We start from the raw sequence: 21,007 nt of genomic DNA on the forward strand, positions 1-21,007 counted from the left end.
ATGATTCATACCAACAGTTTTATAGCACACAACTTTAATCACTGCCAAACATTCTTTCAAATAACATTTCAGCTCAAAACTGTCCTGAATCCTTGCCATTGGAGCTAATGTATATTCCCTTTTCCCCTTAAGGTCAGACAGTTATTCTTTGCTGCTACTTTTCTCTGGGAAGTACAGGAATACTATTGGTCTATCTGGTAGGCAATTTCCTACAGACATGACCTAAGTCATGGGCTTGCTCCTGAGGACAGAGACTTTGATCAGAGTAACTATAAGGTGGGGATGTTTTTAGCTTGTGGACTCCAGTCTAGGAGCTTTGCTCTGTTTTTATAAAAAGAGCAGCGGCAGATGTTTTCGTGATGCACTCCTGAGAACTCTTCCATACCCTAGTTCAGTGGCTGTAACAGCCAAGGGTGGGAAATGTCATTTCTACATTAGTGCACCGTGCTGCCTCCAGCCATAGTGCCAACTCTAAGGACAGAGACTGAAGATTTAAATCCAATAATTTTAAAGACACCTTATGTGAGAGAGAGGAAGCATAACTGTGTGGCCTGCTGAAGAAAGGTAGCAGATCTTGGATCTGATCTCCACTCCTGGAATAATTTGGGTACTTTACATTAAAACCAGCTAAAACTGGTAGTTCACATATGCATAAGAATAACAAGAAGCAGCTGTTCCTGGCAGTATGTATTATTTGTATAATGAATATCTCTTTTAGAAAGTCTCCTTGCACATTTATTTTGGGTGGGGAAGATAGTTGTTATTTGGTAGCAGAAGACAGACATTCAAAAATGCACTGCAATAAGCTCTTCCTATTACACTTTACAGCTGCTCTTCCTGCTGAGCCCAATGGCACAGGAGAAGGATAATACCACCAGTAAACACACTTCTCACCAGGCTTGTACTGCCCAACTCAGCTTTTCAAGTTTTCAGCTGATCCTTGTATTATCACTTAGAGAGACAGTGATTCTCCTCTCTACCATCCAAGTTTAGTTTTAATTATGGCAAAAATCAGACCTTCTGGAAAGATCAGCAGCAGGTTTCAGCTAGACAAGCATGGAAACCTGTAAGCTTTCTTGCAAAGAGTAAATACTGTTCTCAGAGAATATCTGCACACGAGGTGCATTTGTGTTTTCAGCTACTTATTGAGGAACCCACAAGCTGTGCTTTATGTGCAAACTATGAAGAACAATAAGAACGTGACTTACAGTTCTGGTGACTCTTGGTCATACTCTCTGAGTCCAAGGCATGGTAGAACTCGTATGCTGAACGGCCCAGCAGCTCCTCTGGGTGGTATCCAATCAACTCTGTTATTCTTGGTTAAGAAAAAACCAGATATTTAAAATTCAGGTCACCTTAGCCTTATGCTTATATGTGCAGGGCTGCTATCAGCTCTAGTCCTTAGACTAACAGAATTAAAACCATAATATGAGAAATTCTGAACTTCCAAACACATTAGGAGCTGTAGATGACTTCTGATCACATTCTGAAATATTTCCATGTTCAGAATAAACTGCCTTTTACTACTAACGGAATAAGAATTCCTAGGGATGTCATTACATGTGTGCAAATTTTCCCAGGCCTATTGCACAGTATCTCTTATAGAAGGCCTTAGCTGGAAAACTGTTGCTGACAAAGTTCTCAGGCTGTCCACTACATGCAGAGACTCCAACTACCATAATTAAAAATCAAATGCATGTGAGGGGGGTAGTGGTTGGCACCATCAGGTTTAAAAGTATGTGTACATTTACAAAACATACGTAGAAGGGTTAAATACTTACTTTGGGTATTGCATTTAGTAAGATAAAAATGCAAGGTGAGAAATTAAGTGCAGTTAAAAGAAAAAAATCAGCTCTTCTACTTAGTGTTTCTCAATTATATGAGAACTTTAGCATATGGATTAGGTTACTTGGGTGACTAATCCACAAACTAAGTAGGATTTTACACAAAGGAAGCCATGATCTCAAAAACTAGACTTTTTTCAGAGCCCTTCTGAGTACTCAGGCAAGGCAGGATTTCTCACAAGTTCCTGAATAAATGAAAATATGTCATCAAACTGTGAAGATGATTTTCACTTATGAGAGAGTGGAGGAAAAGAGTTCTTTTTTCCTAAATTCAATTTGAAATACCATCACACACTACTTTACAGGAAACACAGTAAGTAAAAAAATATTTCAAAAGCAAAGACATCATACCTTTTGGGATAGTAAGGAAACATTACTGTTTTCCAAGTCAACAGTGCTCTTGGATGCCTTTTCCTAGCTTTTAAACTGCAATAACAACCTGTAATGTAGCAGAGACCAGTAGCAGAAACGACTACAAACCGACTGCTAAGCTGTCATAAACCTTGAAAAGCCAGGAGGTTTGCAAGGAACGGTCACATCTTGCAGCACGCCACTGCCATCAATGGTGGTGCCCAAGTTTTATGCCTCGTAACTAAACTCCCTTGGAAAGGCTTTATCTGCCACCACCACATTTGATTAGTGGCATTGTTGCTTTTAAGAGACACATCCTCAGGTTTGTGTATTTTCAGAACATGGCTTAGTGGGCATGGTTGATGGTTGGACTCGGTGATCTTGAAGGTCTTTTCCAACCTAAATGATTCTGTGATTCTACTCCAAGGACAGCCTTGGCACAGCCCTACAGACACAAGCATGTCTTTACAAGACAGACATGTAAATACTGTGAAACAGAGCAAGAGCATGGTGTTCATCTCCTGGATCCCCCTCCAGCAAGGAAGATACGCAAGATGGAGCTATTCTATGTATGGGTTGAACGCCAAGGCATTGAGTCAACTTTTCCCTCACCTCCACAGAACTGTATAGCTCATATCCCTGGGACACCTTGGTTTTGTCATTCTGAAAACTACTCTCTGTCCTGATTTCCATGGAACAAACCTGGGTTTATAATGGTTTAATTGAGCAAAAACGATAGTTGGTTTTATTGGGTTCCCCCTGAAGACTTACTCTTCTGTTTACGTTTACAGTTTTATTTATGCTTGCAGTTAGACTGACAAAGGGGAAATTCTTGAATCAGGTTTCAGAGTTGCTTTTTTGACTCTCTTCACTAACGAGCTTCTGAGCTTTTAAATTGTACCCCAGTCAGATCTGTAACTTTTCCCTGAAACCAAAATTGCTTTTTCTTTTTTAATAAAAGCAGTTCTCATAATAAGTTGGTCATCAGACCTGAACCATCAGGAGAAAACAACAAATACAGAAGGAGCCCTATATAAAAGTGAGGCTCCCAAAATATAGTTACTGCCTGCCTTTACACAGTCAGCTGGGACACATTGGTGTCAGTGGCCAGAGGCTTTTGCCAGGACCAGTGTAAATATACATTCTTTAAAAACAGAAACTCTGGCCTTTGGTTATATAATGGTATAGTACCATAAAACCATCCCAGTTAGTCTGGAGCTCATCACAAAGGGAAGGTTTTTAAAATTCAGGAAGTTGAGGACTTACTCTTAATCTAGTTATTGGGAGCTGAGAGCCAAGTGGGGGTTAGGCAGGGAGAAGGAGAAGGAAATAAAGATAATGGCAAAAAAAGAAGCATCATGTACCCAGCAGCACCAATGCAAATCCAAACCCACATTATAGCCTTCATGGGTGTCAACAGTGGAACTCAGATAGCAAGCAGAAAATATGAGGGCTGGGGGACTCTTAACTCTTGTCATATAGGAATTGCAATCTCTACGCAAAATTGTCTATTCCAGTCCTGTAATTCCCCTCCCAAATTGCTCCTTGCTGTTCATGACAGAGCACCCTTGCTATAAAATTACTCTTCTTGTCATTCCATGGCACAGAACAACTTGTGGTGCAATCCTGCTGTGACAATGTCAAATTTAATTAGATCTAATGTAATCTTGGGTGAAAGTTAGCAAGTTGTGGGTTGATATCTTTTTACTACAATCAACTAAAAAGTATACAGAAAGATAAATAAGATATCAAAGAATTACTCACAAACCCCACACCATTGGCTAAATTCTAAACCCACGCCTGGTAACACTGAAATACTAATCAAAAGTAATTGTTTTAAAATAGTTACTTAAAAAAAAAAAAAAAAAAAAAAAAGGGCTAAACATCTTCTATGCCCTTGTTAAGTGATCTGTTAATCTGTTACCACTATTCATATTAATTAAATTTCTCTTTAAACACTCCTGGCAATAAAATGATTTTTTTAAAAAATTATAGAATGTTTCTTTCTCCCATTCCCCAAACCCCCTAAAACTGGCTGACAATTCTTCCTAGATTTTTAAATACCACTATTTTATAACAAACACCCTCTCTCCAAGAATTTTTAGCATTGGTTTTGGGTGCATGAATTGGCAGATCACACCGTCCTTTATTCCTCCTCTGGTGCTGCTGGCTCTGAAAAGCTTAAAAAAAATAATCTTGCAGGCTGCAGGCAGTGCAAGGCTGGAAATCAGATTACCCAATTCCATGCCGCATTATGCACCAGAGCTGAGGGGGGGCAGCTATCCCTCTCACACCCTACTCGTGAGTCTCCTGAGACATTCATGGAAGAAGAGTGGCCACAGCTGAGAGCCCGAAGAGCACCTGGGCCAGGAGGCAGCAGCAAGTGCTTCAGCAAAGGTCCCTGCACTGACCTCACTTGAACATCACTTTGTGGTTCGCCAGTGAGGTGCACCCTCCAAACTCTGCGTGCTTTCCATAGGAGCCTCTTAGCAATATGAAATGCCAAGTGAATACACAGAGGACTAAGTGCAAAGGAAAAAGCATTCGATGGAACTATGAGGAGGAGCAGTACAGAACTAAGGGAGTCACAGAAATGTATACGCCTCGTGGGACCAAACAACACTAAGTTCAGAACACAAGACTTCTACTTTTGCTTACACACCAGACAGAAAATTGCTCTTTGTGAAAGCTGTGGAATGACAAAATTGGAAAACAAACTGTATGGTGGTTTTGGATGGCATTCCTGCCTCAGTAGGCTTTGTATTTCCTTTGCATTTGTAAAAGCTAAATTGGTGCTAATTAGAAGGATAATAATTTTTGTTGAAGATGACAGGTGGGCTGAGAGGCTATTTATTCTCCCATAAACCACTAGTTTCTGAAAACACAAATACCTTTGGGGGAATGTTAATTTTGCCAGATTAGCACTTCAGTTTTCTGAGCTAAACTTGTCACCATGAGGTACTGAGGTCAAAATCTCAGAAAAACATAGTAAAGAGGTGGGCAGTAGCCCTCTGCAGTAGAGGATCTGTCCCAGCCACTGCTACTTAAACGCTTTCTGAGCACTACTTCCGTTTCTCTTAATATACCCATTTCTTGGGATGTGGACTAAAGGCAAAGTTTTGTGCTTAAGGTACACAATGGAGAAACAAGCAATCCGAATCCTATTTTTAGATTTGTATAACTTCGCTCTGCTTTATCTCTTTGAGACATGGCAAAGCAAAGCTTACTGCTTCAAAGGCTACATCTCCTATGAGATGAGCTATTTCAAGTGTTTTGGTCTTTCTTAAAATTGTGCTTTTCTGTCTCTTTATAGGAGCACAAATGTTTTCATTGTATACCATTTCTTGAGTTAAAATAGTATCCTAAGAACCATCAGGACTGAGAAGTCAGGCTCTTTGTGAAAGACTGCTGTAATGTTTACTGCTCATAAAAAAACAGCTGGGTGTATATTCGTCAGGCCACATGTGGACTCTGTGTGTGAGGGTGTGGATCTCTTAACAAAGTCTTTCTGTATTCAAACTGTTACCAAGTTATTGAAGTTAAATTGATCTTGACAGGAGCAAACAAACAAAGTTATACTTAAAGCAGAATGAGTTTAAAAAAAAAAAAAAAAAGAAAAAAGTAAAGCCCAACACAGCCACTAGACCTGGGGTAAAGCACCCTGCCTGCCTGCTAGAGCAGGCAGCAGGGCAGTGTGGCAGTCCCGCCAAGTACCCACATTTCCTCTTGAAAAAATTCATGACTTCTACTCTAATCCAGGCCAATGACAAAAATAAAAATGCAAAATTCTGGGACCCCTGTCCATTCTTGAGAGGGACAGCTGTCCTGGTCAGGTGTATCTGCCCTGCTAGGCAAAAAAAAATAGATAGGTACATGAAAAACTTCACCAGGACTCTGTCTCTCCTACTCATTTGGTCTACCTAAATCAAAGTTTCATTATTAACCAAAGAAGTTGGTCATGTTTTTTTCTTAACTGTGACATATATCAAAAGCCAGTTTTGCCATCACTTCACTGTTGTCTCCATACTACGTTTTGTCCCTGAGCAGGGATGGAGGGACAGGAGGTCCTTTCAAATGCTTATTTGCGTTCTCACCCAATTTAAAAATATTCCCCAAATATAGGTGCAATGGCAAACTGACTTAAATCCTCATATAAGGCCCTGCGCCTGCAAATTTCTGTTTTACAGGGACATAACTGGAAGCACAGTACAACTTAGTTTTCTCTCAGTCGGGCACAGCCTGGATCCCACATGTACACTCATATTAGGAGAAACTTGACTGGGATCAACACTATTGGCATTGCATCTTCCTGCACCATCCTGTTCTGAATCACCATACATCCTCCATCGCTCCTTTTTCTCTTCAACTCTTCCATTAAAATGTTCCAATCAAGAAAAAGCAAAAAAAAAGTATAACTAATTGGCTTCCTTGTAACCAGGAACATACAATTCCCCAAAACAAGCCATGCCTTCAAAGTAATGGAGAACATACGCTTCTCAGTGTGCCAGTGCCAGAGAACTGGTTTGTGACGCAGCCTCTGGAGTTGTTGCCTACAGATCTCGCCCCATGCAGAATAGATTTGTTTCCTTATCCTTCTCTCCTCTCATGCATGTAACCCACAGCAGTCATGGGCAAAGAGCACTTCCCTCTCCCGTCCCCAGCACCTCAGAGAGGTCACAGGGATGAAGCTGAAAAGCTCAACGCCACCTACACCACCATGTTACCGTCCCTGATTTGAAAACTCTGGTTCCTCCAAAACACAGCATATGGTTTTCCTTTGTTATGCATAAACCATAAAGGCTGAGACTGCATCTGCTGGGGCACCTGAAGTAGTTTTGGGGGTTTCTATCAAATTCAGATACAGTTTTCCTTTTTGTTTTGTGGATTTTTACCACAGAAACATACTGTCACTGTTTGTATCTACCCATCACACCTGTGGCCCTGCACAGGAAGATACATCGAGCATCAGCTATGCTACCAGCGTTAACAAAATTGCTTTCGTACAAAGACGTGCCTTTTTTTCTGACTAAAACACCCTTACTGGCCATCTTCCCAACCCAAAAGCATTGCGCAGCTGAACTAAATCCTCACTTGGATTATTGAATTGTACCACTGATCGGCATTTCCGTATTACAGCTAAAATAATCCTTCCTGTAAACCACTTAGCCAAGATAAGTGGAGCAAGGGAACATTTTTAAATTGCTCTCCAAGAATGGCTGAAGCAGGCATTTAACAGAACAACCTATTTTTATTATTTGTATCTATCTCACAAACTTTTCTCTGCAGGCTCATCACCTTGCAAAAGATGTTTTAAGAATAGAAATACATCCCACCTAACCATTGGCAAGTCACAGGCCCACATACATAAATTATTTTTGGAGGGCAAAATATATGGGCTAGTGCCTCATGCTTTTTAAATGAGGGATGGCCAGTCTTGCCTGCTTCATATTGCATCTATCCTGTACCCTCCTGAGGAAAAGCCAGAAGAATCAAGGCACTTCAGCCAACTAGGTTTTGTTAAGAAAGTGTTGAAAGGTAGCCAGCCTGTATTTTGTGTGTTGCATTGTGAAAGACTATGAGCTTTCCTAAGGAGATGACAGACGTGATCCTCATTTTCCACAAGGATAAATTTCAGCTTCATGTACAAGGGCAGCTCTCTTTTGTACCCACTTAAGCTTCACGCGGAAGGTGGATGCTTCCATTAATATGGTCCAGCACAGCTGCCATTCATTAAGGTACTTCCTTAGAAATCCTAGAGTTTCTTTAACTGAATACTTGAAAAATAAAAACTTAGTGCTCCCTGGAAGCAGACCTGTCCACACCAGATGAACAGCAAAGGGGATACTCAGATCGCTGCAGAAGCCTGCTAGAGGAGGCATGCTGCCCTCAATGATATCAGCCTTGAACTGGAAAGACAGTCTCTTATGGAGAAATGAGCTGTCAGCCCTGCTGCATCATTGCAGAAAGGCCAGAGTACATTGAAAAGGGTTCAGGCATCTGACTGGCACATGCTGCTTTTCTTCCTCCACTCCTCAGCCTGGATTTACATTCTTGGCAGAAGCTGCTCCTTCAATGCAATTTGTCTAGCAGCACCAAATTCGATAAGAACAGCTGAGTGTTTTGCATTTTTGTGTGTCCAGTGATGTGTCGCCTGTTGGAGAGAAATCAACATCCCTCTTGGAGGGAAGTGAGAGCCAGGAAGATCTGCTGGGAAGAACCTAAAAGGTTCACAAGGTCTCTTCCTTCTCTGGCCTGGCTGGCTTTTTACAGCTTTATCATAATTCTCAATAAAACATGAATGAAACATCCAACCAAAACTATCTAGTAAAAGATGTGCTCATTTGTTGCCTGATTTTAAAGAAAAATCTCTGAAATTCCCTGCAATTTAAATCCTCCAGAGGAAGCTGTTGTATTTCACTGCCATGTGAAAAGTTTTCCCTGTAAATCAACTCCCACTGTTTAAGACAGGGCATAATATGTCATTCTTTTAAAATTAAGCATGTGTATCTTTAATGGGATAGTAACAGTCTCTCTTATTTGCATTTATAATTGCTTATGCAATAAGTCTGAGCAGAGACATGTGAATGCTGCAATACAGCAAAATCCTCTCCTCTGTTACTCTCCTCTAGCCTACCATTGAATGGCCCCAGTAATTCAGAGGTATATTGCTTTTAATAATGAGTCACTACCATATTGTTGCTTCCTCCCCCTCAGCAGCAAAATCCTATTGATATCTCAATATTTTCATCCTGAAAGTATTAACAAGAAAAAAAAATAAAGGGCGAGAGGGGAAGTCTGTTTTACTGAGGTTACATCAGATGACATTTCAGGTTACAGCACGCTTGCTGCTAAATTCTCAGAGAGGTCAGAAGGTCAGTCACAAGTTTCACACTTGTAATCTTGCTTTCATTCACAGCTGCTAATGCTGCTGGTTTATACAGTTGCTTCATCACATTGTTTAAAATAGTAATCTTGCTTAGCACAAGTTTTGAAAAAACCTTCAAAGGATGAAAATAATAACCAAGATCTCACTCCTGTGAGTTTTTGCATAAGATGCGAGCATATGTATAATCCCACTGATAACCCTACAGATATCAGTAGTTGCTAGCACCTCTGAATTTCAGGAGACCATTTCATTAGACAGAAAATTTCTTATTAAATTCAGGGATGACCTCAGAAACTTAAAAAGCTCCCAACAAACACCAAACTTGCAGTAGTGCAAACGGGACTTTCTGGGGAAACAGGGAACAGGACACTTCATGGGAAGGGATCTCTGGCTCACTCACACACAGGGAAGATGGTTACCCAATATGTAGACAGGGAGAAGAGGTAGATGGTATCAAATGCCAGGGAGATCTGAGGGGAAATTGGGCAGGTGGAGACTAGAAGGATCTCCAATTTTTCTACTCAAGAGGGAAGTGTGGGGAGTGGAGGACACAGCCCCTTGCTTGACCCAAGATCCTCACCACCACTGTATTTTGCCACTAGAAAGAGCAGACAGATAACCAGCAAAGACTGTTTGCTTTTCACTAAGCAAGAGGCTGCAACCTCATTTCAGAGCTGCAGATGCTCTGGATGCCTTAGCAATTCTTAGTTAATCTAGATCATAAAGTACTTTCCAGCTAACCAACAATAGCATCCTGGGCCAAACCAACCATAAAATAGTCCTTGACTAAGGTCCATAATGCATGTCATTTCAGATGTTCTCTTGAAAACGAGAACAGAAACCCTTTGTACTCTTCAGTTTGTTAAAATCCAAGAAGTTAATGCTTATGGCTCTAAGTTGCCTCATCTTCTGCCAGTGAACTTGAATTCCTCACTCAGCAGGAGAAGGAAATACAGCAGGAGTACCATTTTGCCTAAACTGAGATTTAAGATGGATTAAGTGAGCCACTGAAAAGTTGTCTTGGTAATAGACTGTACTTCTTGTCCTAGCTTACCAGGTCCACAGAGGAGGACATTTGGAAGGACTGGTTGTTTTGTTCAAGAAGATAGAAACACCCATGGAAAGGAAAAAGCAGTGGAGTTTACCTGTCATCACAGTAGGTAAATTTCATGTCCATGCTATGGCGACTCAGGAAGGTCTTGCTGTCCAGGGGGATATCGATGTTTGAAGGATGCTGAATAGGCTCACACATTATTATAAGGCAGGTGAGAAGAGGCTCTTTATACCCACACAGACTGTGAGGAGGGCAAGTTTTATACACTTTAACTTGTCCAGTACAGTGCAAAACCTGAAATGATCATTTTTGAATGAGAAACAAACTTAGACTATACTTTCTCTACATGCCAAAATGTCTTTTTATGTCAAAACACTTATTATGCCTAAAGTATGGTACCTTCCATGTGGCAGACTTGAGGTTAACAGTTCTGCCTCTGTTGGTAACGGTGCATTTCATCCTCATGAAGAAGTCACGCTCAGTTGACATCTCTTTGCTTTTCTTTCCAAAGCCTGGACCTGTATAAGGAAAACGGCAAATGAATTTTCTCAGTTTTGCTTCTTGATTTCTTCTATTTATAAGCATGAAGGATTCAATAGAAATAGCAGACTAATTTTCAGACAATTCACCTGCAGAGACCATCAAAGATTCATGGAGCATTGAAGAGCAGTTTGCAGAGCTTAGACCTAAAACTTTAAGTGGAACTTAAATGGGACTTTGTGCATTTAAACCTATGTTTTATCTTGCAGCACATAAATCTTCGCAAAGTCTTACAAGTGAAAACATTATGCCTCTCTTAACTTGATGAAAGGAAAACACTAAACAAGCAGTTCTTAGTGCTATCATATATATAAGCAATATTTAGCAAAACAAAACAAATCTGCAAAGTATTGAATAACAGTTAATGATTACTGTAGGAATGAAAATTCCCTTTACCATGACTAAGAGATCTCTACTGTCAGCCAATTATTTCCTTTGGTTATTTAAAAAGCAAACAGTCACTCTTTTCTATTTTCATTATTACCATTTTTCAGACTCAGATTCTCTCGAATTTCTTCATGGTCACATGGATGAGTGAAGTCAAAAATGCTGTGTCCAGTTAATTCCACCTGTGCAGAAGAAAGAACTGCATTTAGCCAAATAAAAGCAACTAATAGTATTTATCTGTTTTTAAATACCAGATGAAACTGGTCACTAGAACTAAGTGCATCAACAGGATGCTCACAGACACAAATCCTGTGACCCTCCCTTTGTTTATCCTATGCATAACTTCTCATTTTCTCCCCAACAATTCCCTATCTCTGTATTTGCATGGTGCAGTTAACAGTCAACACCACTGGTTATTTTCAACACAGAAGGAGAAAACCCCCAATCCACAAAGCAGAAAATGGAGGACCCAAAAGAGCAGCTCCATCCCCTCTGTCCCAGTGTCTAAGGCACAAGTTGAATAAACACCCATTCTCCTCTCCACGGTAATATCTAGGAAGGCAACTTTGCAGTCACCAAAGACATTACAACTTTGACAGAAAGGGAGAGGAAAAAAACCCCCACTGTTGTCTGGTGTGCAGGGTACCTGTCTGAGAAATCAGACATTTTATTTGTAGTTTTTTCTGCAGTGACACACAGCTGGTTTTCTGCATTTAGGCATAGGATTCGTTTCTAGGAATTGTATTATAAAGACAGGAAAGTATTAGGGAACAAGTTACCTGGGTAAGACCCATGTATTTGTTGACATTCTCTGACAAAAAGATCATGTCTCCATCCTGTGTCACCACGGCAATAAATCCCTCCAGAGCTTTCAGGTACAAGTTGTCCATCTGCTGGTCTGCCTCTAGTTCATTCTCGTTGTCAGCACATACTGAGAAAAATAAAGAAAAAAGAGCATTCAAAGTCTTCAGCACCCTAGCCAGCTTTTTTCAATGCAAGCACAGCCAGTTACAAGGCAACAAAATATTTTTCTGCTGTTAGAATTTCCTTTCCACAAACCGCTTCTGGTGGGGCCTTCCAAACAGTGTATGAAACGGATACCCTTATCAGTAGAAAGGCAGGAGATATTTTCCTAAACTTTTTGGCGAATGCAATAGACCCTCTCTTCACCTTCAGCATATTTCTGCAAGACATGTTTTCAGTATGTAACACCTATATACCTAGACACTGAAGCGCATCTTTTTCGTGCATGTTGTTTTGGCTAAATGCAGCCTTTGTATCTCCTAAAAGGCACAAGGTATAGGGCAAATCTTACAGATGATAAGCAAATTTGTGCATTCCTAACAAATGTCTAACAAAAGACTTTTCCATCAGGTGAAGTTTTCCAAGAAGTTCAAATACTGTTCCTACAAAGCATGCCTAAACAGACATCTCCACTTAGTATGGAGATGTCTGTTAACACTACCTTTAGTAGAAAAAGTAGAAACCACTCCCCTGAAATCCTTTTAGGAGAATCTCTCTTTCATCCCATAAATCTCAGTATTCCTGGGAAAACCACAGATCCATCCCACCAACACCTGTTTTTTTCATCTGCAGACATCAGAACTCCCTACGCACCACTCCACCAAACTCTGGGAAGCTTCATCACTTCGGTGCCTCACGTAGGTGAGGCAAACTCACCTATGCTTCTCCTGTCCCGCAAGGAGGAAAGCCTCAGACCCCACTTACATCCTATGTGTTTGCCTATGCAGATTCATGAACCCAGTGCATCTTACCAATTTTTGGGAAAGACATGCCACTGCTATGCTGAAATCTAAGGCCGTGCTAGAATATTTATTAAAGCGGGTTTTTTTGGTTACGCATTTTCCTGTTACTTTTTGGCTGTGCTGGAGAGACAATTGATGGCACCGCGATACCCTGTTGTGGGTGCCCCACATTGCTCATCTCTTGTGATGGGAAGCGGTAAGTAGGCAAAGCCACAGGCAGGAGGGAGGGGGAGACACTGCTTCTCCTAATACCAGTCAACCAAGTGTCTACTCAGCACTCTTGCCTTCCCTTCTACACTTTTAAGCATGTTTCAGCTCCATAAAGCCTGCAGGAGATGATTTGTAGATGACTAGTATAAAAAAAAATTTCTGTGTAGGAGCTGACCCATTAATTTCTTGATGTTTTCCATTAAACTTCTGGGATTATTTTTTTACGAAACTGTTTACAGATATTGCATCTGGTCTGTGTACCTCAGACATGCTGTGGTGATGTGGTGAGCTTATCTTTAGTTTTGTCAGTTAGCCTGCACACTTGCAATCAGTCATTGCAAATATGTGTAGTGGTAAGGCACTAAATTCGGGGGGGGGGGGGGGGGGAGCAAACAAACAAACAAAACCCTTACTGTCTCAGAATAAAGAATAACCAATAACTCCAACCATACACTGCTGAAGATACAAGGCCATGGGTAAGTCCCTTCTAGATCAAAGGTGCTCAATAGCCCAAGGCAGCCAGGGTGATGTGAGAGGAGCTGCAGGGATGCTGCTCTCTGTGGCCCTCCCTGGTGGCACACGAGTGCTTCAGGCTGGACCCACCACTGATTTTGCTGGCCAGAGGCTCCAGCCGTAACAGCATCAGCCTTACTTGCAAGAACACTGGGACTCTTAAATGAGTTTCTTGAAGAAGTTGCTCTTCTTCATTGGTTTAATGTTGCAATTTCAGCATACAGTTTTTGTTCTCTAGTACACATACTGTTAGCACTTGAGAAAAGAATTTCATTTTTTTTCTTTTCCACCCTGAAACAGCACATTCATAATTTCCCTTCATGTTTCTTGTTGGAATACTCATTTTGGAAGAAGTCTAGAAGAGGAATGGGGTATTGCTTTGTAAAACATTATTAGAAGTTGTTTGAGTTTGGTACTTTTTTGGATATGGAAGAGGCTGAGCAAAACTAATGCAGTTTTTACTTTGAAGTATTAATGAGTAATGATTAAAGGATGAGTTCGATCTGTATACCTCCTGCAATTGCATCTGCTAGTGCCTAAGGATGGACAGTGAGCAATTGCAGAGGGATGAGCTTGCAGAGCCTATGGAGCTGCTATTTGGAACAGAGGAGTGGTGACAAACATGATGCTGGCTGCTGCTGCTGCATCCTCCTCTTGCTCCTCAACATCCCTCCCTGGCAGCAGCCCGTTACCCATTGTGCAAACAAAGGAACAAACAGACTCAGCCCCAGAGCCATTAGGAGCACTTGGTTTATTATTTGCTTCTCAACACGATAATTTGGTAGCAGGGAAGAGAAGATGGTCTCTGAGGATGGCCAGCACAGGCTGGGGATTTATGATTTCGCGTCCCTGCACTGCAGTTCTAACTACACACGCAGGGGCCAGTTCCTCCTCAGTACAAAGCAACTGACTTCAGGAAATTACATCAGGGCTAGCATTTAAAATACAGAAAATACACAGTAATATATTTGAATAGTATGTACTTTGACCATAATGACATTTAGGGAAGGAAAAAAAAAAAAAAAAAAAGGTAAGTGACCATCTGCTCCCAAGCTTGTTTCTGCTGTGTAAAGAATGTCAAGGGTCTTTTTTTACTTTTCCGGAAGCAAACAAATGGTTTATTCAGCAGGGATCATGGCTATAGCCCAAGACAATCAGCCAAGTGTGGGTTCAGAGAAAAAAAAAAAAATGACTTTTCAGCTGTAACCCCAGACCCTCCTTTCCATTTTTTTTCCCAGCTCATTAAGTTTGCATTAACAAAACATGACCATTCAAAGGCAGGAAGGCTATTCAAAGCATTTGTATTCTTAAATGCCTCCAACAGTGGAAGACAAACACTTTACTTGTATTATCAGATGATCAAGTTTGCTTTTCCATGTATATGAATTATATTACTTATACAAATACACACAGAGGACATAGGATCACTCACATTGGGGCTGCAGGTTCAAACCCTTAACATCCTAGCTGAGCACAGCACTTAAAGATATAGTCAGCTTTAAAGCACACGGTTACAGGTTTTTTTGTGGGATCAGAGTTCAACCTTCGTCCAGCTGGAGGCATCTGTAATGTGGACTGGGAGGAGGGAGGGAAGAGGCTTTGTGCTGCTGTGCACCCCCTCTCACATAACCCAAAAGCACAACCAAGGTGTTTTGCAGACACCCTCCAGCTTCCTTGGTAACTCAGTAAAACCCACTGCATCCCCTCCTTCCCCCTTAACAGCCCCAGCTAGCAAGGGTAGCTGGCAGATATGGGTTTCTTGCAGTACTTAATAAGGCATGCTCACATTTCAAAGACAGAGCAGCTGTATCGAGGAAACTGTGGGCACTATCAAGCACATAAATGTAGGTGACAAGTACCTTCAGGGGCCACTATGCTGCTGCTGCCCATCTATTCCTTGCCTGTCCCCATGAGCATCCCCCAGCAGCCTGCCCAGGGAAGCCCAGACACTGAGAGATGCACCAAGGGTGCTCACATCATCTGCTGTTGTCCAGGTTCTTCGAGGTGGTTGCAAACACACAGTCCCAGAAGGTGTCACCTGTGCTAAACCCCTGAAGCATATTAGCCACCTGAAGATCCTTAGTCCGCAGCAAAAAAATATGCTGGGCATCACTGTGGCAGCCCTAGCATGCCCTATATCAGGTAACTTAGTATAATTATAGTAATATAAATAACAAATAACAGTGCCTCATATGGCTGCAGTTACAGCATTATAGCTTGTTCCCTTTCTCCTGTGAGAATCATTAGCTACCAATACACAGAGGATATACACACATTAGGAGACTGATGTCAGATGCAATTCAGTTATTGCCACTAGCAAAAATTTGGTTAGCTTTAGAAAAAAATCTGTTTTGCAGAAGAAAAACAAAGGCATGGCTACTGCAAGCTGCTCCCAGAAATCCCTATTGTCTTTCACTTTGCTTTAAATTTTCTTCATTAATTTACCTTGGGGCTGGACTGGAGCATTATCATAAGAAAATTCAGCTTCAGACGGAAAAACATTTGAGAAAGCTGGGACCAAATGGAAGTGGGAGGTTAGCATGAGGAAATGGAGGCCTTCGGTTTCCAGTAGGTCTGAGGTCACTTTATCCAGGTAGCAGCACCCCATGTAGACTTGCCAGAATTTTCCAGGTCTTAAAGAAAGGTAACTGTGGACTCAGTTTACCCTGATTTTTAGGTTTCTTTGTCAGCATTGCTTTTCAAAATAGCTGCTAACTAAATTTTGAAATAAAGATGCATTTCTTGGTTTTTTCCTACAATTTTTTCCATCTCCCCTCTACTAATCGAAGTATCTCAGTTCAGGCACCATGGCAGTATAGCAGGGAGACTGGACTGCAAATATGCCAGTTTAACTATAAATTAAAAGCACATTCAGCAGAATGAAGTGTTGTAATATTATTGTTCATATTATAGTTACATTTATGGATCCCGGCCAAGATAGTCCTCATTTAGCACTGGGAAGCCTATAAAGGAGGGAGAACCCCTGTCTAGGTGAGGTCGGGAGATGCTGAAACATGTCAGAGAACCTCAGAAAAGTGCAGTGGCCTCCCTGGGCTGACTGTCAGAGCTACAGCAGAACCATGGTCCATGTCGCAGTTTGATAGGTCATCCACTGTTCATATTGCCCCAAGTTTGTATTTCTTAGTCTGCATCAAATTTTGATACAGTATTTTTCAGTCCATGTCTCAGTCTGAATGAAATTTTAGTAAGTATTTTTTAATCAGCTCTATTTTGAAAAATTTTCTAACCACCAAAGTAGAATTTAATCATCAACAAGAAACTTTGAACTGTAATGGCAAATGCTTATTGCAGTGTTTATGATAACCTTTTATGCTAAAAATAGCTCTTGTAAACAAGCTTTGATTAATTCCCACTGTCAGGATGTGCACTGTTCCCAAGTTTAAGAACACTTTTTCCGTAGATGCTTGCTCATTTCCTTCAGTCCAACCTCTTGGAATGAGTCTGAAGGCTCAAAAATCAGGCTCTCCTTACAAGAAATAACTGCTCAGGTATAAACAAACTCCTAGCAAACAGTCTATACTCTTCTCAACACCTTTGATCTGACTCAAAGGGGCCTTTTTAGTCAGTTCAGAGGTAGAGAGTGATAAAAAGGGTTTCTACTGGAGGTCACATTGTCACCTCCACAGAATTTTCATGGCTTTGTCTCTCATCCTGGATCCTACAAGTATCACAAAGTTGCTTGGATATTGTGCATAACAGACACCAGGCTATAGCTGCTACTCCAGAGGAGGGTTGTAAAACCTGCCTGATGCCAGTACACAAAAGTTAGGGAAAATCTAACAGCAGTTCCATCCTGCATCAGAGAAAGCAGCTTTGAGACAGACTTGTCTCTTTCTGGTTTCTTGTTTTCCATCAAAGGAAAGCGACTGTGGTTTGGGTTTTGGTTTTTTTTTTAAATTTTAATTTTTTTTCTGTCTTGACAGGGCAGTGCATACTGTTCAAGGGGATATTTTCAATGTGTTTAATAAAAGCTTTCAATTTAGATATATCAAGAAAAAGCTACTCTTAAACTTGAAGCTTCCTGAAGGGCTCTTATCTCCAAGTTAACAAGCAACTTCAATAAAGAAAACACTTCTGTTAACGTTGTTTTGATTGCAGTTTGTATCTAGCCAAATCATTCAGATGCTGCTCCCAGGAAGCTACTCCAAGTCCTGCAGCCATCGATGTTGAACAGCAGGACACAGCACCCCATCACGCCAAGCTTCCTGAACACCATGGGACCTTCTAGTGCACCCTCTCAGAAAAGGGACATCACTTTAAGCAGCTGAAGCACTCAGCACCCAGCTCCACTCTCATTCCTAGCAGCATGATTGACACAAAACTATTTTTCCAATTTAATAAAAGCAAACAAGTAGACATGCTATTTTTAAAGCACTGTTTTACGCCACAATGGTCTGAGATTAGATGCAGCTTATCCAGACATTCAAAAAACAATGCCCACCCACATCACTTCTCCCTATGGTTTGTCCTCTCCCTTAAAAGCCTAGAGAAAACCTATTTTTTCCCTTCTGCTCCCTGCTGGCTTTCCGGCTCTGTTGTCTCCCTCCCTTGAAACAACTTCACACTGGCTTCCTCATGGCCTCCTTCTTCCAAACAACTTCCCGTCTGCTTCCCTGTTCCCTCCCCATTTCTGCTGCTGTCTCCCTGCACAGGAGCAACTCCCATCCAGTTTCCTTTGCTGGATCTCTGCACAGAAGACACGCGGGTGACCACACAATTGGGATGAGATTAAAGAAAGCTGATAAAATTGTGTTGGCCTGATTAGCCCGACTAAAAAGACTGTAGTCCTGGCACACAGAAACTCACTGGTGCCAAAGAGTTCTGGTTCCTGCAATGCTGTTAGTATCAACATGGTCCAAATAAACACTTAAAATTACTGGCACTACATGCTAATGCCTATACAGGCTTCTTAAAGTGGATTCTCTTCCTTATATTCAGGCAAAAAAAACACTGAGGCAGCCTTAGCAACTATCACAATGTTAGCTGTTAACCTAGACAGCCATTCTTTAGCAAAAGACAGTTCTTTCTCTTTTGCCATTTATTAACTCCCCCCCGCCACAAAAAAAAAAAAAAAAAAAAAAAAGCATTAGGCTAATTTAGCAGCTATACTAGAGAATAATAGGGGACAAGTACTGCTATCAGTTTTTCTGACTATACTAAAGGACATAAGATCCCAAATCCAAAAGCTCCACTACTGATAAGTATCAAACTGTCTATTTTCAGTAGCAACTTTATGGGATCAAAACCTTTACTTGAAATGAACAAAGATCAGTTCTAAATTTATCCCAAACATTTGAATGTGATGATGGCAAAAATGTATTATGCCAACAGAATTAGAAGACATCTTGAAAAATTATTTAAGATGATCATAATTAAATGATATTTCTACTTAGCATTCCAATTATACTGTGTACTGTTCTGTGCACAACATGGAAACAGTATTATAAAGCTATTGTTTCAGTTTGCTTCCTGTGATACTAATCTCAATCAGGCTGTCAGACCAACAGCCTGCATTTCTAAATGTTAAAGGCTTCCTCTCCAACATTCCCACACAGAATTGCCTACTGTGAAAATCAAAGGGAAATGTGTTACTAAGTAAAGTAGCAACTTTTATAAAGCAAAACCTGGTATTTTTTACCCTTTTGAACTCTGAGATATACAACCAGCTATTTCCTATTATGATAGGATACAAGGGCCAAGCTCGGGCCCTGCAACGCCTGCAGGAGATGTGCACCCTGCAATCCAGAAACTGGGATTTTCAGAGGCACATAGCAGGAGAGCTCTCAATGAGGGCTCAGATTCATGGGCTCTGCCATTCACCTGCTGGAAGAATGTGGGCATAGATTTCCCTAGGTCTTGGCTTCCTGACAGATAAATAATCATTATGCAGACACAGCTAGTAAAACAGCCTGAGTTACACAAGTGAAAAGCCCTATTCCAAGTCAGGGAATAATAGGAAGGGGCACAAGACACTCAATGCCAGTGGACTGAGGCTGGCAAGTTGCCTATAGTCACCTCTGAAATCCCATCTGGAGCATCAGCTTGCAGAAAGCTGAGGATGCAGTCCTGGGAAGGGCCTTGCTCTCTCTGCTCCCAGCAAAACTGCTGTGAAACAAAGAGATGCGTTTGCATTTGAGAATCACGCCCACAAACAGTAATATAAAATAAAATCTGGAGTACCAGTAGTTTTTGATAGAATAATTAATAAATAACAAAAATGCTATTCAAGCAGTACTTATTTCTTCACTTCCTTTTGAAGCATTTTTCAAGCTGCGCTGCAAGCTTATATTAGTGACATTGTGTGTGTATATATATATATAAATGCAGTAAATGTTATTTTAATGTCCTAATTAACGACAGGACAAATACTCCCACTTAACTCCAGTTTACACTACTTGTTTAGCCCAAATAATCAAAATTATTTCCATGAAGACAACATAAGGCAAAGAGAGGGTTGTGGGCTGGGGCAGGCATTTGCTTCTAATGCACACTGCAGTTCTCTATGTCCCCATTTCTCAGTTCACCTGTCAGAGACAACACAGTAACCCCCATGCTCCCTGTCAGTCGAATCGGGCTCCTCAAATGTAACACAGAATTGATGGCCAAATTCCAGTCTGCTAAACATGTGTGTGAAATGGGGGCAGCTTTGCTTGGAGCTCAGAAAGGGTCCAGAGCACAAGTAAGAACTGGACTTGGACAGGCATCACACAAGCCCAGCGTCCATTTTGTTCCACGCTCTCATCAAAACATGAACGAACAGCAAACCTTTTTGTCCATAAGCCAAAAGCTCTATCAAAAACCTATCACTTTGAATTAAATCAGACAGCCTTCCAGTGAAAGCCAGTATCCTTATAAATACTGACATTATTCAGAAGCCCACCATCAAAGACTTAAATTCTACTTTCACAGGAACAGATGAGAAAAACAGTACCCATCAAACATTGCCTATATTAAGCAGCGATTGTACAGCAATGGTGTTATCAGTCCTGAAAGGCGGTATTTTTTCAACAAAGCTCACCTGCCACAAACACCTATATTCAATTTTACAGCCTTGTCTCCTGAGAGCAAGAAACAGTTCTCAAACTGATAGAGATTTACTTTGGCCAGAGCAGTACTCCACACCTGTGAATCTCAGGAGTCTCAGCAAGTGTAAACTGTCGGGCAGTCGCAGGAGGAACAAATAGTACTCTGAAGTCATTATCCTGGTGACGATAATGAAAATTCTCTCTGATGCCACTTTATTCCAATGCCTGATAAATTTTATCTTTCAAATATTCAGGGCTTAAATTTCCAGCCTTCTTGTTTAGCTTGGCTAATTTAAATGCTAGCTATACTCAGCATAATATAAGTAGCAGACAAGGCCTTTACAAGCAAACAGTGGTTTTCTGACTTGAGTTCTTTCATTTCAGTGTACTCTCATGGTCAGAAAATAATA

At 41.0% G+C, this 21,007-nt stretch overlaps 1 protein-coding gene across 1 annotated transcript in view; it reads right to left on the reverse strand.

The window, feature by feature from the left end:
• The window catches only part of EPAS1 (endothelial PAS domain protein 1), a 79,876-nt gene that overhangs the window by 13,140 nt on the left and 45,729 nt on the right, over positions 1–21,007 (reverse strand). The window contains exons 3-7 of the mRNA XM_049833461.1: positions 11,842–11,993; positions 11,160–11,244; positions 10,535–10,653; positions 10,227–10,429; positions 1,209–1,315 (exon numbers count right to left, since the gene is read on the reverse strand). Coding sequence (XP_049689418.1) covers positions 1,209–1,315; positions 10,227–10,429; positions 10,535–10,653; positions 11,160–11,244; positions 11,842–11,993 — 666 coding nt within the window. The remainder of the gene's footprint in view (positions 1–1,208; positions 1,316–10,226; positions 10,430–10,534; positions 10,654–11,159; positions 11,245–11,841; positions 11,994–21,007) is intronic.

Source organism: Accipiter gentilis, chromosome 30 (genome assembly GCF_929443795.1).
Source record: "Accipiter gentilis chromosome 30, bAccGen1.1, whole genome shotgun sequence".
NCBI classification, from domain to species: Eukaryota; Metazoa; Chordata; class Aves; order Accipitriformes; family Accipitridae; genus Astur; species Astur gentilis.